General features: G+C 45.7%; 1 protein-coding gene and 1 pseudogene across 1 annotated transcript in view; one reads left to right on the top strand and one right to left on the bottom strand.

Annotated features, from left to right (window-relative positions):
* LOC142188990 (uncharacterized) overlaps positions 1 to 12,603 on the top strand; it is a 68,382-nt gene extending 55,779 nt beyond the window's left edge. Inside the window, exon 4 of the mRNA XM_075262095.1 lies at positions 11,740 to 12,603. Within this exon, the coding sequence (XP_075118196.1) occupies positions 11,740 to 12,545 (806 nt within the window). The 3' untranslated portion in view covers positions 12,546 to 12,603. The remainder of the gene's footprint in view (positions 1 to 11,739) is intronic.
* Positions 1 to 26,173, bottom strand: part of LOC142191103 (uncharacterized) — a 602,426-nt pseudogene that overhangs the window by 195,861 nt on the left and 380,392 nt on the right.

Here is a 26,173-nt window from a genome sequence, read left to right as displayed (position 1 = left end):
GTCTACAAGCCAGGAGCCGGCGGCAGCAGCGAAGCGAGTAGCTGACACAGGTCAGCTCCTTGCTTCAGCCGCATGTGTCAGCGAGAGAGAGACGCAGCGGCGAAGCAAGCATGCGAGCAGCTTCAGCCGCGTGTGTCAGGGAGAGAGGCGGGCAGCGGCGAAGCGAGGAGCTGACCTGTGTCAGCTCCTTGCTTCAGCCGCATATGTGTTCAACTCAGATCTGCGTCCTCTGGACGCAGATCTGAGTTGAAATCGGGACATACCTCCCTCCAACCGGGACCGCGGGACATGTCACCCAAATCGTGACTGTCCTGCGGAAATCGGGACGGTTGGGAGGTATGCAGTAATACTCACAGGAGACGTCTCCCCACATTTCCAGTCTCTTCCCTTTGGACCGCCATGACCACTTCTTTCAGCTGTGACTTGACTCTGTAAAGTTTGAAACATACACTCACCGGCCACTTTATTAGGTACACCATGCTAGTAACGGGTTGGACCCCCTTTTGCCTTCAGAACTGCCTCAATTCTTCGTGACATAGATTCAACAAGGTGCTGGAAGCATTCCTCAGAGATTTTGGTCCATATTGACATGATGGCATCACACAGTTGCAGTCGCAGATTTGTCGGCTGCACATCCATGATGCGAATCTCCCGTTCCACCACATCCCAAAGATGCTCCTCTATTGGATTGAGATCTGGTGACTGTGGAGGCCATTGGAGTACAGTGAACTCATTGTCATGTTCAAGAAACCAGTCTGAGATGATTCCAGCTTTATGACATGGCATTGCATTATCCTGCTGAAAGTAGCCATCAGATGTTGGGTACATTGTGGTCATAAAGGGATGGACATGGTCAGCAACAATACTCAGGTAGGCTTTGGCGTTGCAACGATGCTCAATTGGTACCAAGGGGCCCAAAGAGTGCCAAGAAAATATTCCCCACACCATGACACCACCACCACCAGCCTGAACCCGTTGATACAAGGCAGGATGGATCCATGCTTTCATGTTGTTGACGCCAAATTCTGACCCTACCATCCGAATGTCGCAGCAGAAATCGAGACTCATCAGACCAGGCAACGTTTTTCCAATCTTCAATTGTCCAATTTCGATGAGCTTGTGCAAATTGTAGCCTCAGTTTTCTGTTCTTAGCTGAAAGGAGTGGCACCCGGTGTGGTCTTCTGCTGCTGTAGCCCATCTGCCTCAAAGTTGGACGTACTGTGCGTTCAGAGATGCTCTTCTGGCTACCTTGGTTGTAACGGGTGGCTATTTGAGTCACTGTTGCCTTTCTATCAGCTCGAACCAGTCTGGCCATTCTTCTCTGACCTCTGGCATCAACAACGCATTTCCGCCCCCCACAGAACTGCCGCTCACTGGATGTTTTTTCTTTTTCGGACCATTCTCTCTAAACCCTAGAGATGGTTGTGCGTGAAAATCCCAGTAGATCAGCAGTTTCTGAAATACTCAGACCAGCCCTTCTGGCACCAACAACCATGCCACGTTCAAAGGCACTCAAATCACCTTTCTTCCCCATTCTGATGCTCGGTTTGAACTGCAGGAGATTGTCTTGACCATGTCTACATGCCTAAATGCACTGAGTTGCCGCCATGTGATTGGCTGATTAGAAATTAAGTGTTAACGAGCAGTTGGACAGGTGTACCTAATAAAGTGGCCGGTGAGTGTAGACATCTTTGACTCCTCAATTCTCCCACAGCGGCCCCTGCAGCCTATATTATGCCCCACAGTGGCACAATAGAGGTTGCAGCGGGGCTGCTGTGGGGCATAATAGAGGTTACAGGGGCCACAGTGGAACCTTCAAGCTCTATTATGCAACCGCAGTTGCATACCGATGAACTATTATTATACTCAGGGGTCTTTTCAGACCCCCGAGTATAATAATCGGAGCCCCAGGGGAGATGAGGGAACATAATAAACACTACTCACCTCTCCGGGACCCGATGTTAAAGAGGACCTTTCATGGGTTTGGGCAAAGGCAGTTCTATACACTGCTGGAAAGCTGACAGTGCGCTGAATTCAGCACACTGTCGGCTTTCCCGATCTGTGCCCCGGGTGAAGAGCTATTGGTGCTGGTACCGTAGCTCTTCACAGTCAGAAGGACGTTCCTGACAGTCTGTCAGGAATGTCCTTCTTCCCAGCAGCGCCTATAGTGCTGTGCTGTGTGAGCCCCCTCCCTCTGCTCAAAGTACTCGTCCATAGAAGAGCACTATCAGGAGGGGAGGGAGCGTTCCTCCCTGCTCACACAGTACAGCAATATAGGCGCTGCTGGGAAGAAGGACGTTCCTGACAGACTGTCAGGAACGCCCTTCTGACTGTGAAGAGTTACGGTACCGGCACCAATAGCTCTTCACCCGGGGCACAGATCGGGAAAGCCAACAGTGCGCTGAATTCAGCGCACTGTCAGCTTTCCAGCGGTATATGAAACTGCCTGTGCCCAAACCCATGAAAGGTCCTCTTTAATGCTGGCATGCTTCGGGCCTATATGGTAATGCCCAGACATCACGTGGTCTGGGATATTACCATATAGGCCCGAAGCCTGCCCTAGCAGTACCATACAGGCCAAAGCCTGTGTTAGCAGTAACAGGCTATTACTACTAGCACAGGCTTCGGGCCTATATGGTACTGCTAGGGCAGGCTTTGGGCCTATATGGTAATATTCCAGACCACGTGACATCTGGGTATTACCATATAGGCCCGAAGCCTGCTAGGAGTAACACCGGACCCCGGAGAGGTAAGGAACATTGTTTATTATGTTCTCTCACCTCCCCTGGGGCTCCGATTATTATACTCGGAGGTCTGAAAAGACCCCTGAATATAATAATAGTGGTAGTGGGATCGTGGCCTGCCCGGGCCTACTCACTGCCGGCCTCCGCGGCCTATAGCACAAGCGGGGGCGGCAGTGAGCAGGTCTGGGGAGGTAGGTAAATAGGCCGCTACCTGCTGGAGATACTCCAGCAGGTAGCGGCCTATTATAAAACAAAAAAATAAGTTTTATACTTACCGATCTTGTTGTTGTTCCCGCCGCCTCCGCGATCCTCTTCTCCTGCAGGCTGACGTCTGCGTAGGCGGCGTCACTAGGCCGCGGACGCACGCTGATACGTCCTCAGACGTCTAGGTATCAGCGAGCGTCATCACGTAATGACGCGCCCACGCTGATACCTAGACGTCTGAGTACGTATCAGCGTGCATAGGTGGCCTAGTGACGCCGCCTATGCAGACATCTGAACCAGCGCAGAGAGAAGCAGCTCTCCTGCGCTGGTTCGAAGTAAAAAAAAAAAAATAATAAAAAAATAATAAAAAAAAAAAAGTCGCCCGTGCGCCGCCCCCCTCCCGTGTGCCGCCCGAAGCGACCGCCTCAGGTCGCCTCATTAGAGGTGTGGCCCTGGGCTCCTAGGACTATATATCTATAATACATAGTGTATGACACTGTCAGGGCTCCTAGGACTATATATCTATAATACATAGTGTATGACACTGTCAGGGCTCCTTGGACTATATCTATAATACATAGTGTATGATACTGTCAGGGCTCCTAGGACTATATATCTATAATACATAGTGTATGACACTATCAGGGCTCCTAGGACTATATATCTATAATACATAGTGTATGACACTGTCAGGGCTCCTAGGACTATATACCTATAATACATAGTGTATGACACTGTCAGGGCTCCTAGGACTATATACCTATAATACATAGTGTATGACACTGTCAGGGCTCCTAGGACTATATATCTATAATACATAGTGTATGACACTGACAGGGCTCCTAGGACTATATATCTATAATACATAGTGTATGACACTGTCAGGGCTCCTAGGACTATATACCTATAATACATAGTGTATGACACTGTCAGGGCTCCTAGGACTATATATCTATAATACATAGTGTATGACTGTCACGGAGCAAAGGTATACGTCTTCCTCCGGAGGATATCTTGAATCAACACGGACGCAAGAGGTCAGGAGACAACAGCAATTTATTGTAATCCACAAAGTTAGTAGCCGGTGGCGGTCACATCAACCGTAACAACAATAAGTCCACAGAAGTCACAATCCAATGATAGCTTTGGCTCCTTGGTCCTGTAACTAAATCCTGGCTCTCTACAGAGCTGTGCACAGGCCGGCTAACACATACTAACTGCTAGCTACATCTATATACTAAACTGTTACTTCCTATATCTGGGGGTGGGAAGGGCTGAGTCACAGATCCTTCCCCCCTCACCTATGCCAAGGAGAGCAGACTCCCTGTCTCTTTTGAACAATGCACAGTCCAACATCTTCTTGGAGACACGGATCAGATTATCTCCACCCATTGTCCTCACTAGTTAGAGGTATTTGCATACAATGTGCTAACACACTAGACCCGAATCAGGCAACTACACACTGATGTTTACAACAGGTTAGAGAATACATTCCACATGAAATATATATTACACATTGCCTATTGCCGGACTCTAACCATCCCGTGACAACCCCTCCCCCTCTCAAAACATGTGCATGACACAATTGGCCTACACAGGTAAATTGGGGAATGCACATCAGTCTCTATAGCTCATATTTCCTCCTGCCGGGATAACCCATCTGTGTTCTGGTGTTGGTTCCCTCGGCGGTGCTGAATGGTAAAGTTGTAGGGTTGAAGGGCTGGCATCTGTCAGAAAATCCGGTGGATCCATGTTGGCTTCTCCCTGAGCTTGGCTTCGGGTCACTGCTCCCACAAAGTGGCACTGTAGATTTCCAACATCGTTGCCTAACAGAACATCGGCCGGCAGCCCGCTCATCACACCAATTGTGCATCGTTTTGGTCCATAACCATAGTCAAGTTCCACGGTAGCTTTAGGAATACGTCTCCGAGTACCCTCTGCCAACTCGATAGAAATGCCAGGGCCCTCCTCTAGGGCCTCGGGTCGCACAACTCGGGGGTCCGCTACCGTTAGGAAAGCTCCCGAGTCCCGGAATCCAACAACTGTTCAGCCATCCAGGAGGACCTCCTGCAAGTGCTTCCGCTGAAGGTTTGCAGGATGTGTGGCAGAAGGCTGAATCCCATAGACCCCTGGAGGTGGAACAGATGGGTCATTCATGGAGTCATCTGGAAATGGGGCCAAACTTTCTGTCCTAGGGGTGGTTCCCAGGTAGTGAATAGGCCGAGATGCCACGGTGGCCCATGCCCCCATGTTAACAGGGCAACTAGCTTGCAAATGTCCAGGCCGCCCGCAACCAAAACATCTGCGCTCTAGCATTCTTCCAGTAGGTCGTTGTCTAGGGACAGGGTTGTTCATAGCTGGAGGCCGATGGGCTGGGGCAAGGGTAGAGGGGGAATTGTAATCCTGAGGCCGGGCACGAAAGGTGGGTGGCTGGCTGAAGGGTGTCTGGCGGACTGTGGTAGTTTTCCGCTCCTCTGCAAACAACCTCTTCCACTGCGGCTTGATGGTCAGGCCCTCATCTGCAAGAGAAGCAGCTTGCTCAACTGTGGCTGGGTTCCGTTCCAGCACCCACTCACGGATCTCAGCGGGGCACTGGGAAAAGAACTGTTCCTTAAGTATGACTTGGAGGATCTTATCAACTGTGACAGCCTCCTCTCCTTCTAGCCAGCGCTTGCATGCTTGCTTCAACTTGTGGGCGAACATGTGGAAGGAGCTTCCCCCATTGTAAGACAAAGAGCGGAACTGAACTCGGTAGGTCTCTGGAGTGACTGCATAATACTTCTGCACCGCTCTTTTAATGGCCTCATAGTCCCGCTGATCACTAGGGTCCATGGCTCTGAGAGCTTCCGCAGCCCCATCTCGTAGGTGCCCCACCAGATACCGGACCCAATCCTTCTCTGGGACTTCCATCAGGCGGCACTGGTGTTCGAAGTCCTGAAAATATCCATCAACATCCCCAGCCGCTTCATCAAAGGTCTTGAAGTGTTTATGGGAGACATATGGTGGTTCTCTCACTGTTGGGCTGGGGGTCGACGTTTGATTATAATTCCGCGTAGTTATCTCAGCCATTCGCATTTCATGCGCCATTCTTTCCTTTTCATGCGCCATTCTCTGTTCCTCCTTCTCCATTTCCTGAGCCCTCTGTAATGCTCTACTCCTTTGCTCTGCAGTTGCTTCTAGCCCCAGCACTGCCAATTCCTCCTCATACAAAACAACCCATCTGCTCTTTTGGGTCTGTACCTGCCACTCCCGTATCTCTCCTGTCTCCTGGGGGCAGCCCTCCTCATGGTCGCTTTGCAGGGTCATCTCCTCCAGTGCCTCGATCAGTTGCTCTTTCGTTCTTCCCGGGTAACTCAGGTTTAGTTCCCGGGCCCTTACTTGTAGACTTGCCATAGTCCAGTTCCTGTATTCTGAGGTTGTGGCTCCATTAATCGCTGGGCTGCTGTAGTCCATCTCGCTGTCCTCTGTTGATCCCACCGCTGCCAACCAGTTGTCACGGAGCAAAGGTATACGTCTTCCTCCGGAGGATATCTTGAATCAACACGGACGCAAGAGGTCGGGAGACAACAGCAATTTATTGTAATCCACAAAGTTAGTAGCCGGCGGCGGTCACATCAACCGTAACAACAATAAGTCCACAGAAGTCACAATCCAATGATAGCTTGGTCCTGTAACTAAATCCTGGCTCTCTACAGAGCTGTGCACAGGCCGGCTAACACATACTAACTGCTAGCTACATCTATATACTAAACTGTTACTTCCTATATCTGGGGGTGGGAAGGGCTGAGTCACAGATCCTTCCCCCCTCACCAATGCCAAGGAGAGCAGACTCCCTGTCTCTTTTGAACAATGCACAGTCCAACATCTTCTTGGAGACACGGATCAGATTATCTCCACCCATTGTCCTCACTAGTTAGAGGTATTTGCATACAATGTGCTAACACACTAGACCCGAATCAGCCAACTACACACTGATGTTTACAACAGGTTAGAGAATACATTCCACATGAAATATATATTACACATTGCCTATTGCCGGACTCTAACCATCCCGTGACAATGACACTGTCAGAACTCCTAGGACTATATATCTATAATACATAGTGTATGACACTGACAGGGCTCCTAGGACTATATACCTATAATACATAGTGTATGACACTGTCAGGGCTCCTAGGACTATATATCTATAATACATAGTGTATGACACTGTCAGAACTCCTAGTACTATATATCTATAATACATAGTGTATGACACTGTCAGGGCTCCTAGGAACCTATCTATAACACCCCTAAATAACAGCGCGGTTTTCTTTTTTAGATTATTGCAGGGACATTGTGTATAAGACAAAAAACAAAAAAATCCTGCTTAAATAACATATTTTTTTCAGATTAGTGCAGGCCTAGTCAGTAAGTTATTACGGCGGATGCCGAGGGATGAAGAGAAGAAAAACTGCAGGTGGAACCTGCATGGGTGCACCCATGTCCGCCCTTTGGAGAGGCTACATACGGACACTGGCGGTTTGCTTTAAAAATGTATTCAATTGAATGGGTTTTTAACCCTTTAATGACCTTAGACATACCATTACTATTACACTATATGAGCGGGTGACATCAGAACTGGGAACCGCCTCCATAACCAGCTGTCGGAAAATGACCACGGCATCCAAGGGGTCTGTGATGTTGCTGCTCCCCCAGCACCACCCACGGCGAGATCAGGTAGGGGCAATGGTATGTGTAATATGCAGTCCGGGGTCTGGCCAGTCACCCCAGGCTTCCTCGAGCCCCCATTACCTGGTACCCTGCCGAGTAATGAGGAATTCAGTCTATGCGTCTGCATAGACTGACTTCCTGTATAGACTGCAAGAGACGAGCAGTCTGTGTCCTGCAGCCTATAATATTGCGATGAAATCATTGCTGATTCAAATATCCTAAAGGTACACATGAAAAAGTAAAAAAAATAAAATAATAAAGTGTTTGAAAACATTAAAGTTATTCAATCATTAGAATCCTATTTTTTCCCCCTAACACGTAGCAATAGCCTTAAGAAAGACTATTCTTCTCCTACCTTTATAAGTCTTCTCCGCGCCGCCGTTTCGTAGATATCCCGGATTTCTTCGGAATGTAATTGAATTTTCTTGCAGCACTGGGGGCGTCCCCAATGCTGCTTGAAAAATCTCCAGTGCCGGCCTCTGTCTTCTTCTGGCATGCCCTCTCCGTGACGTCTTCTTCCATCGACTTCTTTTGGATTTAACACATGGACACATGACTGCACATGTCTGCAGCCATGTTCTTGTGGCCGAATTTCCATCAAATTTTATATTTTTTTCATATATAAATAAAAAAATTATTGATTAGTGTTTACCACTAACATGAAGTATAAAGAGTTACGAAAAAACACTCTCAAAATCACTTTTGTAAGTTAAAGCATCTCAAATTTCACCATTTAAAGTTGCACATATTACTTTTGAAAAACGAGGCCAGGTCCTTAACACACTTTTGGGCTGTGTCCTTTAGGGGTGAAACTGACCACTGGCAAGCTGTTCCCTATGCAGTTTCTCCGGGATTAGGATGGAACCCCAAGGGCGGACAGCGGTGCAAGTGTGAACACCGCATTATTATCTCCAATAATTGTATTTTATTTACATGTAATATTGTGAATTTATTACATTGTCTCATCTTCTCTCTATTCAGGTTCCTACAATATAGAATCCTCTCAGTATCTTCTATATAAGAGAATATTCCTGATTGTCCCATCAAGGATGGAAAGAGACAGGAACAAGATGGCGGAAAGTCTATTAAATCTCACCCTAGAGATCATCTACCAGCTTACTGGAGAGGTGAGAGATTCTGATGATGTCATCATTACATCATTCTTATCTATAGTAATAACAGATGATAGGACTGGAGAGGTGATAGACTCTGGACATGTATGTAGTGAGATTTATTAATGTGTCTCCCCATAACCAGGATTACACAGTAGTGAAGAAGACCTCTAGTGGGCGCTGTCAGACCCTTGTATTTGATGGATGGAGAGGAACCCTGAGCCCATTCCCAGGGCCTCCACCTCACCCCCTGATACAGGAGGAGATCAATGGACAGAAGATCCTAGAACTCACCAACAAGATGCTGGAGCTGCTGACTGGAGAGGTGACACTGCTGGGAATGCTGGGACATTATACAGTAACTGGAGGGGTCGGGGTGATGACTGTATCATTGTGTTGTCAGGTTCCTATAAGGTGTCAGGATGTCGCTGTCTATTTCTCCATGGAGGAGTGGGAGTATTTAGAAGGACACAAGGATCTGTACAAGGAGGTGATGATGGAGGACCACCAGCCCCTCACATCAGCAGGTAATAGACATGACTATATACACATGGACTTCCATTATTTGTATGTACAGAATGAATTCAGTCCCTGTCTGTGTTTCCTACAGGTAGAGTTCTGTGTCCTGTTATATTTTTCAGCTGTATATTCCCCCATTCAGCTATATTCAAGTCATATACAATAAGATTAGCATATAAATTTCAGTTTGGGGTCACAGGTAATCCCAGAGATTAAATTTGGTAATCGGATTTATTCAGTTGATTCCCTTTCTGGGGCTCTAAAATGGGATTTCTTGGAGAAAATGACATCCTATCCTTCCTATCCTATCCTACTAATATTATAAGTGTGAAAGTTTGGATGTTTGTTACTCAATCACGCAAAAACGCCTGAACGGATTTGGATGAAATTTGGCACATAGTTTGTAACCTGAATTAACACATAGGCTACTTTTTATCCTGTTAAATGACATGGCTTCACGACTGTTATGAATTTATATTCATATACTATATTAAACTGCTCTTGCCGGCAGCACTATCTCAGCCAGGTCTGTTATCTCTCTATGTAAACACACAGATAACACTGATTCCATTCTGTCCAACCATCTGCATATTATCTGATCTGCTCCAGGCAGGGTGCTGAGACACTGACATGGGAAAACCACTTTAATCCAAATTGGCAGTTTCCCAATTTTAAACATACCGGAAAGGAACATCTAATTTGTCACAAAAAGCACATAGTGCAAAAAGTTTTGCACATAGATAGTTGTAACCTAGATTATCACATAGGCTACTTTTTATCCTGGTAAATTACAGCCATCTGCATATTATCTGATCTACATAAGTGTTCTGTGTACTCTTGGTAGGCTGCTGACATATTGAGATGGGAAAACCCATTTAATCCAAATTCGCAGTTTCCCAACTATAAACATGCCGGGAAAGGAAAATCTAATTTATCATAAAATTCGAATAAAACGAGAGTTATGAAGGTAGCCAGAAGTCACAGAGTTCTCCTCAAGCGGAGCTGATGAGGATTGAGCAAGCTAGGCATCAAGGGGTTCTTAGAGCAGCTGAAACACCAGAGCAGGCGGATCATCGACGCCAACAACACGCTCATTATATGGCGTCCCAGCAAGCTGCTTAGATGCTGGAACAATCACGGGTACGGCGCGAGAAACGAGTTTAGTGGCAAGCTGGCTTCAGAACTGCTGAAACGCCGAGGCAGACGGATCATCGATGCCAACAACACTCTCATTATATGGCATCCCAGCGAGCTGCTGAGACGCCGGAAAAATTGCAAGCACGGCACGAGGAACAAGTTCAGCAGCAGGACAGCTTGAGAGTTGCTGAAACGCCGGAGCAGTCGAACCATCAACGGAAGCTATTTGCTGAATATAGGTGGATAATCAATGCCAAGAACACGCAGACGAAGTCGCGGGCACAGGCTAGTGTTTTATAATTATTTTGTCCAATTTTACCAATCAGATGTTCGGTTTATTGATTCGGAGCTGGATCACTATTTGGACAGGATATAATTTCCTTCTTTCTCTGCAGTTCAGGCTCAGATACTGATTTACATCTTGGGGAACTTAAAGAGGCTCAGTCATCTGCCCCTACAAATAAAGTTCCAGGGTTTCAAGGATTCCCATTTGAGATTGCATTTTCCGGGTATCTTTCTCATTTCTTCTAGCGTGCTTCAGAATAAGATGAAATACCCAATCACACTTCTGTTTTTTTATATTGATCCAGCCAAATAGGCCCCAGAATAGGACCATCCCACAAGCCCATAGACGATGGAACCAAGCCTGCTCCGGGTGTGCTGCATGTAAGGAAGGATCCGATGGGAGGGTTCCCATTTGTCGGCCTCTCAATGGGGATATGTAGGCTTTTTGTAATATTCTGACCATCATTTCAGTCTATTTACCAAGAAATGTTTTTACTTTTCAAAGTTTCATTTTTGAAAAGTTCTAACAAGCAAAACAAAAACCATATAAATTTAGCATCAATTAAATCATAACGACTCACAGAATTTAGGTAAATCATCATCCGACCTTACACTTACCCCAAAGCAACTGCTCCTCCTCCTGTAGTAAAGTACGTCTAGGTATCAGGGAGTGTGTGAGATGGACACCACCTAATAGCACTGACTCACTGAGCATTTCACTAGAAAAGAGTGGTGACTGGCACACCGCACCATGGACCAATGAAGACGCTGGCCTCATCACATAAATGGGAAACTGGAGGACAAAAGCCTGGAGGCCAGACATCATGATTTACTGGTCATTGCTCAGAGGTCTACTGCTAGATTGTCATCTGTTTTGCCACCAGTCTTGGTTAATTATTGGATATTTCTAGATGTCTTAAAATATGTCTGGAAATTTATATATATAGAGAAATACTATAAAATATTAATATAACTTTTAATGTTCTATTATCTAAAGATGGTAAAATCTGTTTTCTTCTTGTCAGATGACTGTACCAGGATCTCAGAGGGACATCTGATATCTACAGATTATACAGCAGAGGATCATGGTATCACACAAGATCCATATGAAGAACATGTCATTACCCCAGATATACCCTCAGCCCTTCAGAAGAATCATCTATTATCCGACCGTATTAGACAGGTCTTGACTTCTGATTCATCGCAGACTGTTAAGCAAAATGCAAGTTACCAAAGAAGTGATGTAAATCAGAGGACTCATACAGGAGAGAAGCCATATTCATGTTCAGAATGTGGGAAATGTTTTGCTCAGAAATCCGATCTTGTTAAACATCTGAGAACTCACACAGGGGAGAAGCAATTTTCATGTTCAGAATGTGGGAAATGTTTTGCTCAGAAATCATATCTTGTTGATCATCAAAGAACTCACACAGGAGAGAAGCCATATTTATGTCTAGAGTGTAGGAAATGTTTTGCTCGGAAATCAAGTCTTCTTCAACATCAAAGACGTCACAGAGGGGAGAAGCCATTTTCATGTTCAGAATGTGGGAAATGTTTTATTGAGAAATCATCTCTTTTTAGACATGAGAGAATTCACACAGGGGAGAGGCCATATTCATGTTCAGAATGTGGGAAATGTTTTACTCAGACAACACATCTTGTTAAACATCTGAAAATTCACAGAGGAGAGAAGCCATATTCATGTTCAGATTGTGGGAAAAATTTTGCTCAGAAATCAGTTCTTCTTCATCATCAAAGAACTCACACAAGAAAGACACCCCCGGAGCCATCAGCAAAGGGGGACATGACTTTGGGATGGGGGAACCAATAACTCCTGCAGTTTCTTCTTTGTGCAGTAGTTGAGTAGATTTATACAGACTGGGTCAGCTTTAACCGGTTAAGGACCGCCGTACGTAAAATTACGGCCTGCGGTCCAGGTACCTAAAGACCGGACTATTGTAAAAATACGTCCTGTCTTTAGGTACCTATTTCGCGGGGGGATGGGTGCGGGGAGGACGGGGGGTTAGGTGTTACTAACACCTAACCCCTTCCTCAATAACGTCCAGTCGGAACTGAGTCCGACTGGACGTTTTAACCCTTTCGATCGCGCCGTGAAACATCACGGCGCGATCGAAAGGCATCCGCCGACAATTAAATCAGATCGGCACCCCCCGCGGCGAGATCGGAGGGTGCCGATAGCAGTAAAAGGTAGTCTGGGGTCTGGCCAGTGACCCCAGACTGCCTGAAGCCCCCACATACCTGGTGATCCTGCCAGGACCTTCTGATGTCAGGCTGTGCGTCTACACAGCCTGACATCCTGCTACAGAATGCCATGTGGGACACCTGCAGGCTGTGTCTCACATGGCATTCTATATCAGCAAAGTATTGCTGATTGAAGTGTCCTAAATGGACACATGAAAAAGTAAAAAAAAATGTAAAAAAAATAAAATGAAGTGTATGAAAAAAATTAATAAAGTTATAAAGCCCAAAAATCCCTTTTTCTCAATAGAAAATGAATTATATAAAAAAAGAACTAAAAAGTAATAAAAACAATGCATATTTGGTATTGTCGCGTCCGTAACAATCTGTACAATAAAACTGAAATAATATTTAATGTACACGGCGAACGCCGGAAAAAAAAAACGGAAAAAACTCGCCGGAAGTAATGATTTTTCGCCATCTCACCATACAAAATATGCTATAAAAAGTGATCAAAAAGTCATATGCATCCGACAACAGTACCAATAAAAAGCGCAGGTTGTCCCGCAAAAAATAAGCCCTCAACCAACTCTGTCAACCGAAAAATAAAAATGTTACGCCTCTTAGAAGATGCGATGCAAAAAACATTGATTTATGTCCCCAAATGTGTTTTTCCTCTGCAGAACTAGTAACACATAAAAAAATACTATAAATGAGGTATCGCCGTAACCGTACCGACCCGCAGAATAAAGGGAACATGTTACTTATACTGTACGCTGCATGGCGCAAAATTAAAAAAGTAAAACTCAATGCCAGGATTGATTTTTTTTTTTTTAAATCCAGCAAAAAAGGGTTAATAAAATGTATTCAATAAGATGTAGACACCCAAAAATGGTGTCATTACGAAATGCATCTCATCCCGCAAAGAATAAGCCCTTATATGGCCGCGTCACCAGAAACATAAAGAAAATATAGCATCTCACAATGTGAAGACAAAAACCCTCAAAAATCGCCAAATTATTAGAACACAACTGGGTGCGTCATGTAGGGAATATATAAGCTGTGTGAGCGGATATCAGGGGACACCCCAGATTTACAGCTTATGAGGGAACAGACACCAGAAGTGACCCCTAAAGTGACCCCCAGAGTGACTCCCCCAATCATAGGAGCTACGGGGACATAGTAGGGAATTTGGTGTTTGCAATGTCCTCCGCACAGCTTATACATTCCCTCTTCGCCATCCGCTGTGCAGTCACGTCCGGGATACTAATACTCACTACACCCCCTGATAAATTCTTTGAGGGGTGCAGTTTTCAAAATGGGGTCACTCCTGGTACCCCATGGAATCCACTTTTCTGGTACCTTACAGGCTCTACAAACATGACATGGCGTCCAGATACCAAACATCTGAATCTGTACTCCAAAAGCCGCATAGCGCTCCTTCCCTTCTGCACCCTGCTGTACGTCCAAACTGCAGTTTATGACACATGTATGACACATGTATGACACTGGTGTACCCCCGGATAACGGACATAATGTCATATGTGGGTATAAACTGATACTAGGGCACAGCCGGACACAGAAGGGAAGAAGGGTCATTTGGTTTTTGGAGCACAGACGGTTTGGTTTTTGGATGCCATGACACTTTTGTAGAGCTGAAACGCCAGTAATTTGGAATCCCCTGATAAATTACCTTATTTTGGAAACTACACCCCTGAAGGATTTATCCAGGGGTACAGACAGCATTTTTAACCCCCAAGTGTTGCTATAACTTTATATATATAACTATAACTGTAGTGGATTGTGAGAGGTGAAAATGACCATTTTTCCAGGAATACGTCCTTTCAGTGCCTAATATATTGTGCCCGACTTGTATCAGAGATGAACGCTCTAAAAGCTGTTGTGCCTGGGATACCCGTTTAACAGTTTTTGGAGTGTCTCTGCTGACATAAGTCGGGCACAACATGTTGCACACTGAAATGGCAAATCTGTAAAATTTTCATTTTTAACTTCTCTATCAGTTGCGATTTCATTTCTGGAAACTAAATAAATGCAACACTCAAGGGTTAAAAATTCTCGCTACACCACTTGATAAATCCCATCAGTGGGGTAGTGTCCAAAGTAGGGTGACATGTCTGCGGATTCCACTTTATTGGCAATTCAGGGGCTTTGCAAAAGTGGCAAAAAAAACCAAACTGTGCTCTAAAAACCAAAATAGCGCTCCTTCCCTTCTGTCCCCGGTTGTGCCCAAACAGCCGATTCTACCCACATATGGCATTAAGTACGTTATCCGGGGTACACCAGTGTCATACATGTGGGCATACACTGCTATTTGGGTACCCAGCAGGGTGCAGATGTGAAGGAGCAATATGTGCTTTTGGAGTGCAGATTTAGATTCTTCGTTTTTGGACACCACGTCACATTTGCAGAGACCCTAAAATTGCCCCTACAAAATGGGGTCACTTCTTGGTGAATTCCAGTTTACTGGAACCTCCAGGGCTCTGCAAAAACATCATGGCGCCCAGAGGGTCCCTCTAAATCTGTACCCCAAAAGCTAAAACGCACAGTGGTCCTTCCCTTCTGAGCCCTGCTGTGTGCCCAAGCAGCAGTTTACACCCACATATATAATTTTTTGACCCCCGGGATGGCCCACTTAATAGTTTTAGGAGTGCAGGTCTCTGACAACACAAAGTGGGTGCAACGTATTGGGCACCGAAATGGCATATTTTTAAAAATTTCAATTTTCATTTTGTACATTAATTTTTGGGAAGCATTTTAGGCTCAAAATGATAATACCCCTTGATACATTCCTTGACAGGTGTAGTTTCTAAAATGGGGTCACTTTTGAGGGGTTTCCATTGTATTGATACTTTAGGGGCTCTGCAAATGCGACATGGCACCTGAAAACTATTCCAGCAACATCTGCCCTCCAAAATCCAAATAGCGCTCTTTCCATTCTGAGCCCCAGCATGTACCCATACAGCAGATTATGGCCACATATGGGGTATTGCCGTGTTCAGAAGAAATTGTGTAACAAACTGTGGGGGGCTTTTAATTCTTAAACTATTTGCAAAATTAAAACTATGGCGCTAAATGGACAATTTATTGGGAAAAAAAGTAATTTTTCATTTTCACGTCCCAATGTTAATAAAATCTGTGAAACACCTGTGAGGCCAAAATACTCACTCTACCCCTAGACAAATTCTATGAGGGGTGTAGTTTCCAAAATGGGGTCACTTATAGGGGGTTTCCACTGTATTGGTACTCTAAGGGCTCTGCAAATGCGACATGGGACCTGAAAAATATTCCAGCAAAATCTGCCCTCCAAAAGCCAAATAGCCCTCTTTCCATTCTGAGCCCCGCCATGTTCCCATACAGCAGATTATTACCACATATGGGGCATTTCTGTGTTCAGGAGAAATTGTGTAACGAACTTTATGGAGCTTTTTCTCCTTTATCCTCTTGTGAAAATTAAAAATTTGGGGCTAAATTGACAGTTTGTTGAAAAAAAAGTAATTTTTCATTTTCATGGCCCAATGTTAATAAAATCTGTGAAACAGCTGTAGGGTCAAAATGCTCACTCTACCCTTTAATATGTTCTGTGGGGGGTATAGTTTCCCAAATGGGGTCACTTTTAGGGGGTTTCCACTGTATTGGTTCTCTAGGGGCTCTGCTAATGCGACATGGCACCTAAAATTATTCCAGCAAAATCTGCCATCCAAAAGCCAAATAGCGCTCCTTCCATTCTGAGCCCCACCATGTTCCCATACAGCAGATTATAGCCACATATGGGGTATTGCCGTGTTCAGGAGAAATTGTTTAACAAACTGTGGGGGGCTTTTACTCCTTTAACCCTTTGTGAAAATGAAAACTTTGGAGATAAAGTGACATTTTAGTAATTTTTCATTTACACATCCCAATGTTAGTAAAATCTGTGAAACAACTGTAGGGTCTAAATGCTGACTACACCCCTTGATGAATTCTGTGAGGGGTGTGGATTCTAAAATGGGGTCACTTTTGGGGGGTTTCCATTGTTTTGGTACTCTAGGGTCTCTGCAAATAAGGCATGGCGCTGAAAATTATTCCAGCAAAATCTGCTGTTCAAACACCCCCAGTGTCGCTCCTTCCCTTCCATGCACTGCCATGTGCCCAAAAATCAGTTTACACCCACATGTGGGGTATTTCTGTGCACGGGAGAAATTGCACAATAAACTGTCAGATGCATTTTCTCCTTCAACCCTTTGTGAATGTGTTAATTTTGGGTCTAAATGAATGTATTAGTGAAAAAAAATGAAATGTCTAAATTTCACTGCCATATTATTTTTATTCTTATGAAATGCTTAAAGGGTTAACAAACATCCCAAATGCTGTTTTGAATAATTTGAGGGGTGCAGTTTTGAAAATGGGGTAATTTATGGGGGTTTCTATTATACAGGCCTTTATAATTACTTTCAGAACTGAAGTGGTCCCTAAAAAATTGGTTTGGAGAATTTTCTTGTAAATCTGGAAAATTGCTGTTACACTTGTAAGCCTTGTGACGTCCAAAATAAATTAAAATACAATCAAAAGATGATGCCAATATAAAGCAGAGATATGGGAGATAATATTTATTCATGTATTTGGATGGTATGACTATCTGCCTGAAAAGCAGAGAATTTCACATTTTGAAAATTGCAATTTTTTTCAAATTTCCATCAAATTTCCTAGTTTTTTTATAAATAAATGCAAAAATATTGATTAGTGTTTACCACTAACATGAAGTATAATGTGTTACGAGAAAACCATCTCAAATTCATTTGTGTAAGTTAAAGCGTCTCAAAGTTATTGCCATTTAAAGTGACACATGTCAGTTTTGAAAAAAGAGGCCTGGTCTTTAACATACTTTTGGGCCTGGTCCTTAACCGGTTAAGAATATATCGGTGTATATTCAGCTTTAGTGTATATACAGCTGTAGGAGTATATATCTGTGTATGTTCTGCTGTAGGAGTGTATATCTGTATGTTCTGTGTAGGAGTATATGTCTGTTGTAGGAGTATATATCTGTGTATGTTCTGCTTTAGTATATGGTGCTTAGTGTGTTACTGTAGGGAGGGAGGAGTTAGGAATAGATGTCACTTTCCTGTCTCCTCCATCTTCATCCTCTTTCTCATCACAAGACCTGGATGAAGCATGTCTGCTGTATCAGGGAGTATAAGACTGAGATTTATCACCTCACACAGCGCTGGTGTCACCACATTACACAGCACTACTAGTGTAGTATCACTAACTATACTGTATATGATAAAGTATTACCACAAGATGTCTGCAGTCACAGAGTCCTCTCATGTACAGTATTTACCACACATTGGAGACATGGCTGATATATCATATGTATATTACTATATTTCTCAGGATAAGATAATCCTTTAATAGTCCCACATTGGGGAAATTTCATACAGTCCTATGAAAAAGTTTGGGCACCCCTATTAATCTTAATCATTTTTAGTTCTAAATATTTTGGTATTTGCAGCAGCCATTTCAGTTTGATATATCTAATAACTGATGGACACAGTAATATTTCAGGATTGAAATGAGGTTTATTGTACTAACAGAAAATGCGCAATATGCATTAAACCAAAATTTGACCGGTGCAAAAGTATGGGCACCTCAACAGAAAAGTGACATTAATATTTAGTAGATCCTCCTTTTGCAAAGATAACAGCCTCTAGTCGCTTCCTAGTTCTCTAGTTGCTTGTGTTGTTATTCCTACTGCTCTATTTATGACCTCTGTATTAGGGCCCAACACACTTAGACAATGGATATCAGACAAATACTGCACCGGATTATTGTATTTCTTAGTCTTCATGTAGCCGGTGTCTTAAGAGCATTTACAGTCTGTATCCAGAGAAGTATATGGATCACCATTATGTTATGTTACATCATACACTGCAGCCGGTCCCATTACTATGGTATATACTATATGATGGGATATTTCTCAGTGGGGTCCTATAACAGTATAATTCAGCTGCTAGGTCTTTCCTTATTACCGACTCTGGATTATTCTGGAGCTGGTATGACTTAGTATTATTGCTTGTACAGTATTTAGGGTGAGCCATGTAAGTTATTGTTTCTTTTAGAGCACCTTTAATTTCATGCTGTTACATATATATATATAAAGGGATTTTCATGCATAGTCCCAACATAAGTACAACACTGTACACAAATGTCTAACTAGCTGAGTGATCTAGTACGAGTAGAAGAGAGGACCTCGTGTGTCTGGGGCTCCAATTTTTAGGCCAGTGTTGTACTTTGTTACTGTCACTGGCCTTGCCTTATTATGTAACCCTAAATGACATGATTGCTTAGGAGTGGGATGCATACAAGTGCTTCCAAGCCACTATGTAACAGGTGGTTTGCGATACACTAACAAGTTGTTTTTTTTGTTTTTTTTTGGGGGGGGGAGGTTGCCACTTCTTCAAACGTGTATAACAGAATGTAATATAGTTATTTACTAATGGGTTTTCTTAATACTAAATGTAATCCTAAACTATAGCTATTGTTGTGCATCATAATTCGTACTATTGACATTAAATAAGTTTTTTACTGGGTCCTTGAAGTTACTTTTAATTGGCAACCACCTTGGGTGTAGCCCAGTGCAGGGGTAACCTTCGGAGGTATGACCCCCCTGGTGGGGAGGGGTGACCATCGGAGGTATGGCCCCCTAGTGTGGAAGGGTAACCATCGGAGGTATGGCCCCCTGGTGTAGAGGGGTGACCATCGGAGGTATGGCCCCCTGGGTGTGGAGGGATAACCGTCAGAGTAACAGACCCCCTGGTTACGCCAAACTAATTAAATTTAAGAAGACCCTGTTAGGGTAAGTCCCTAGGGTCATGGCTGTCATTTTTCACATGCCTGTGCACTAAATTGAGCCCTCCGAGCTGGAGCTGGTTGCGGCTGGAGGTAGAGAAAAACATTTTATTTAAAATGTTTAAATAAAAAAAAAACATGTTTTAATAAAAATCTAATGGCTTCAAGGACCCTCCGAGCTGGAGCTGGTTGCGGCTGGAGGGAGAGAAAAACATTTTATTTAAAATGTTTAAAAAAAAACAAAAAAAAAACAAAAAAACATGTTTTAATAAAAATCTAATGGCTTCAAGGACCTTTTCTGATGATTTGTACTTTTCTTAGTGAAGATATATGACCACTTATATTGACCAACTCATGTTTCTCTTCATGTTGCTGACAGTGTGATACGGCCAGTGCCGTACAGTGTCTATCGCAGCCAGCTAGTGAATGGAGCCCAGCACTGCTTACCATGATAACCCCATGCTCTGTGTGCAGGAGTTATATAGGCCTATGCCCCCCCCCCCTTCCTTGCGGAACGGGCAGCATCAGCATGGTGCTGTTCCATGTCCAGCAAAGACGAAAATTTCAGCTTCTACTTTCAGTCTTGGTGCCCTTGGGTCGGTGCATGCGGCTAAGGGTAAAGGTCATCAAGTGCTCTGAAAATGATTGAGAGATGACATTACAGCCTTCTCACTGCCTTCAGAGACTCCGGTATCTCCAGTGGATCATGGGCTTCTTTTCATCATGCTAAGCATCATTTAATGGCTTGTTTTGCTGTTAATGTGGTTGTGACCCATCAAACAACAATGGAGGGTTATTTCACTCCAGTAAGTGCCCTGGGGTTGCTGTAGTATCTGGAGAAGCCGCAGCACCACAAGTACTTCTCTCTTCCCTTCTTTATACTCTCTATGTCTTTCCTTGCAGTATCAGTGGGTATAGGGTTGCCAATGTATGTAAATCGACAGTTCTAGTTTTTAGTGGGAGAGGTATTCCTTGAAGAGGTGTTATCTTGTACATGGTATATACATCTGTATCATGTGTATACAGTTACCACCATAAGTGGAACCTCACACCTCATAAGTGGGATGTAGGTACTTCTGTGCATATATGGTTGGCAATTACATGTTTGTGGTATGGCGGTATCCCCATGTATACTGATTTATGGCAATTTCAGTGTTATAGTCTATTTCTCTTTACTAGTTTCTGACTACAGCCAGATCACTTTTGTTGCATTTTCAGCCACATTCATAGCTTGGTATTGTCGGGCAGGTAGTATGGGGACTTGTAGTATGTAAGGTTTCTAGAGGCTAGTGCATTCCTACTCAGTTTGGTGGCGGTCGAGTCCATTTAAGGTGTCAAATGGCCTCTTCTGTGGTGGTTGAGGAGTCAGGTGGAAGTTGCAGGCAAGTTATTGTAGACTTATTTTAACTAATAGAGGAGGTTAAACCTCATGGTGGTGAACAGGCTGAGCTTTAGAAATGGCCAGCCTGAAGGATGTCGTAATAGTAACGTCATCCAGAGGCGGGCACAGTGGTTAAGCACAGGGTCGTTGGTGCCCTTGACTATAAAAATGTTCTAGTAAGGGCTCTGTGGCTAAACCACCAACCTACCCCACCTAGTTTCCCAGTAAAACACAGACACGATGGTTGGAGATAAAGGCCACAGCGGCAATTTATTACACCACTTTAAATTACCATAAGTTTACCATAACCAGCATATGTAAATTATACCAACATATCAGTATCCCGACATTTACATATCATTTACATATTTATAACCACCACCCATTAACATAACAATTTACTCCCAAACAACATGAGAAAAAACAGAATCTCCTCCCCTCCTCAAAGGAGGGGCCTCTGAAGGCACAAACCCCAAGACACAGCCCCAACCTCCGATTATTACCCCTAGCCGTGATACACCTAGCCCAAGGGCACCGCCATCGGAGGGCAAATCCATCCTGTATACCCTTACTACAGGACTTGTTCACTAAACTGGTTTCCCAACCAGTAACCGTCCTAGCGAGTGGGTGGAGCTGACCCCTTAGTCCTCCACCCCCATAGTGCCTCCAAAGACCCCTCCTGTGCACGCCGCTATGACAGATTAAATTACGCTAATTAAAGGGAGGGAGGGCGGGACAACTTTCTCCCTCAGCCTCCTGTCACTAACTGAAATGTCCCTTGCATTTATTGTTTAATAAACACACAGCTAAACTCCACCTAGTGTCCCCAACTTGACCTATTTCTAACCTTAACTTGAACCTGTCAGCCCTGCATACCATTTTCTGTCATGTGCCCCCTTCACTATCCCTTTGGGTCCGTTACGTGGGGCTTTCTTGACTATAAAAATGTTCTAGTAAGGGCTCTGTGGCTAAACCACCAACCTACCCCACCTAGTTTCCCAGTAAAACACAGACACGATGGTTGGAGATAAAGGCCACAGCGGCAATTTATTACACCACTTTAAATTACCATAAGTTTACCATAACCAGCATATGTAAATTATACCAACATATCAGTATCCCGACATTTACATATCATTTACATATTTATAACCACCACCCATTAACATAACAATTTACTCCCAAACAACATGAGAAAAAACAGAATCTCCTCCCCTCCTCAAAGGAGGGGCTTCTGAAGGCACAAACCCCAAGACACAGCCCCAACCTCCGATTATTACCCCTAGCCGTGATACACCTAGCCCAAGGGCACCGCCATCGGAGGGCAAATCCATCCTGTATACCCTTACTACAGGACTTGTTCACTAAACTGGTTTCCCAACCAGTAACCGTTCTAGCGAGTGGGTGGAGCTGACCCCTTAGTCCTCCACCCCCGTAGTGCCTCCAAAGACCCCTCCTGTGCACGCCAATACGAGGGCGCGTGACACCTTACACGCCCTCGGCACCCCACAACTGCACAGCCCGGTCTATACCATCCTGAATTCCTAACAACCAGATGTCCGTCCCAACGGCATTCAGATGAACTCCATCCGAGCGGAAAAGTTCAGGCGACACCACTTCCAGCTCACGATGACGCACAACCAGGCCACCATTCCTCGCCACAAACCGCCCTACTGCCCGATTAAGCTTAATCCGCGCCCTGTCAATGCCCACCACAGAGCGAGCATTCCTCCACCGCAACCTAGCAACAACATCCGACCACACGATAATGACCCCAGGCAAGGACGACCACAGACGAAGAAGATCCAACTTAATATCACGAATGACCTCCCTGGAGGCTCGCAAACCAAGGTCGTTCCCCCCAGCATGAACAACCAACACGTCAGAGGGACGATCCATATCAGCATAATACTGTACCTCGGACAGCAGACGTGACCACAACATCCCACGAGACCCCAACCACCGAAGTTGTACCATGGACCGATCAAAACCCAGCTGCCTCCCTGAGGGACGGACATCCGCGCGAGCTCCACCCCAGTAGACATATGAATGCCCGACGATCCATACCAAACACGGGCCAGCACCTGAAAACAAAACAAAACACAATGCACAGAGAAACACAAGCAATAAACACAAAACCCCGCATCAATGCCAACGTCCACCCCTTCACAAAAGCTGAGGCCGAATGTAAATCTTAAAACGGTCGGACTCCCACCTACCAATCCTCTTGATTACGCCCGGCGGCAACCCCCAACGCGCTGCCTCGGTCGCGGCACCGATCCTGAAGGAATGGGAACTATATTCCCCAGAAGGCAAACCTAATGCTTGCAAGCCCCGCCGCAGTACCTGTACAAATTGAAACCGCGACAAACAAGACGAATCCGCGTGTAACAACAGCGACAACCCGCCTGCTGGACGGACCTGCACAAAGGCCTCAAAACACCTCACCGGGCAAACGGGGGAACCCGAAAGGGGACATAAGCGCACCAACAGGCCTCTACCCAATTGATCCGTCTTGGACCTGCGGATGCGGCACACCAAGTCACCCCCAGACAACCAACAATCAGAAAAACCCAGACCACCGGGACGTCCCCTACTGGGCGACACCAGCTCCGAAATCCGGAAAGCCCCGAAAAATGCCAGGGAGAAAGCCAAGCCAAACAACCGTACCTCATAATCCGAATTACAAACCCGCCCCAAAACGCCCAACAAATCCCCCAATATTTGAAAGGAGAGTGGTCTGCGGGTGTCCCTGGTCCTAGAGCCTCTACGAAAACCTTTTACCGCCTGACGAACCAAGAAGGACTTAGTAAAGTCTCGATAACCTTTGAACTTAAACCAGAAGGCCAGGGCCGCTAACTGATTGGCCAAACCCCCCGGGGACACCCCAGAACTAAAAGCAGACCCCACAAAGAACAATACCGCGTCCTCCCAATCACTAGGGGACCTCCCCCCATAAAGCTCCCTCGTTAACAGCTCCCATTCTGCCCAAATTCTACCATAACTCCTCCAAGTAGACTCGCCCAGTGATCGCCTCACCAAAGCCATGGCTGTCGTCATACCAGCCTCCACAACTCGTCCGGACAAGGGACACACTCCTGGTCCGCCTCTGGCGCCACCTCCCGAAACCGGTCCCACTGGAAACGAGAAATGGAGTCAGCTATCACATTTTTGACACCAGGCAGATGTACCGCAACAAAATGGGAATTGAGCTCTAGACCCCGCAGCACTAGCTTCCGCAACAATTTCACCACCGGTGGGGAACTGGCGGACTGGGAATTGATCGCCTGAACCACCCCAAGATTATCGGACTGAAACCGGACCTTGCGGTCACGCAACCGATCCCCCCAGATCACCGTCGCCACTACGATCGGAAAAAGTTCCAACAGAGCTAAATTCCTCACCAGGCCCTCCTGCCGCCAACTATCAGGCCAACTCCCAGCACACCACTGACCCTGGAAATATGCACCGAACCCATAGGCCCCTGAAGCATCTGTGAACAATTCCATGTCCAAATTAGAAACCGGCGCAGCACGCACTAACGACCTACCGTTGTAACGCCCCAAAAACTCCCCCCAAACCAACAAATCCCGCAGCTCGGAACTCAAACGAATAAAGTGAAAAGGACGCCGAACGCCTGCCGTGGCCCCGGCCAGGCGACGACAAAACACCCGCCCCATGGGCATAATCCTGCAAGCAAAATTAAGACGCCCAAGCAAGGACTGCAACTCACGCAACCGAATCTTCTTTTGCCGCGCCGCCTGCCCCACTAAAGTCCTCAATTCCACCAACTTATCCTCCGGTAACCGGCACTCCATCCTGACAGTATCGATGACAATGCCCAGAAACTTCACCTCGGTAGCAGGACCTTCCGTCTTCTCCGGCGCTAATGGGATGCCAAACCAGCGGCACAATTCCTCCATGGTGCGCAACAATAATGAGCAAACCCACTTCCCTGGGGGGCCTATGAACAGGAAGTCGTCCAGGTAGTGCAACACAGAGTCCACCTGTGCTCGCTGCCGCACTACCCACTCCAGAAAGGTGCTGAACTCCTCAAAATACGCACAGGAGATCGAGCACCCCATGGGAAGACACAAATCTACATAGTACTGTTCCGGCCATTTGCACCCCAACAAGTGGAAGCTTTCCGGATGAACCGGGAGAAGCCGGAAGGCCGCCTCAATATCGGTCTTGGCCAGTAAGGCCCCAGGACCATAACGGCGTACCCACGCCAAGGCAGCGTCGAAGGAAGCATAGGACACTGCACATAAATCAGAATCTATACCGTCATTAACCGACCCCCCACGTGGATGGGAAAGATGGTGGATGAGGCGGAATTTATTGGGTTCTTTTTTGGGCACCACCCCAAGAGGGGACACCCGCAATCCTTCCAAAGGCGGACGAACAAAGGGGCCCGCCATGCGTCCCAATTCCACCTCTTTCGCCAACTTTTCCGAAACTACCCGAGGATGTTCCAAAGCTGAAGCCAAATTCCTTGGTTCCCCCCCCCCAAACCCAACGTTAGAACAAGGGATACGAAACCCAACGGAAAACCCCTCCCTCAAATGAGCTGCCGCAGGCCTATTTGGATATTGCCCTAGAAACCCCGCCATCCTTTCCACCCTCACCGGCGTCGCCCCTCTTCTGGTCAATGTCCCCGCCCTTACCCCTACCTTTTCTAAAACAGCGGGACAAGGCATGGGCGCCGCCGCAACCGGAGCACTCATGCTTAAATTTGCAATCACTGCCGAATTTACATTGCCCCTCATTGAACTGCCAGCAACAACCTTTTCCACCGGAAGCCGACCGCCCAGACAAGGAGCCGCCGGCGCCCTCCCGAAAGGACTGTCCACCCCCGCTTTTAGGAGCCGCCATCAGCTTCATCCAGGAACTAATGTCTTTGTGGTCCCATCTTAGGGAGGGACGCACCGCCATACGCTGCCGAAAATGTTCGTCGTACCGAAGCCAAGCATTCCCCCCATACACCCGGTACGCCTCACCAGTGGAGTCTAAATAACAGAAAAGGGCCGAGC

This window comes from Leptodactylus fuscus, chromosome 1, assembly GCF_031893055.1.
Source record: "Leptodactylus fuscus isolate aLepFus1 chromosome 1, aLepFus1.hap2, whole genome shotgun sequence".
NCBI classification, from domain to species: Eukaryota; Metazoa; Chordata; class Amphibia; order Anura; family Leptodactylidae; genus Leptodactylus; species Leptodactylus fuscus.
The sequence above is the reverse complement of the archived record's forward strand: the minus strand, read 5'-3'. Positions and strand labels throughout refer to the sequence as shown.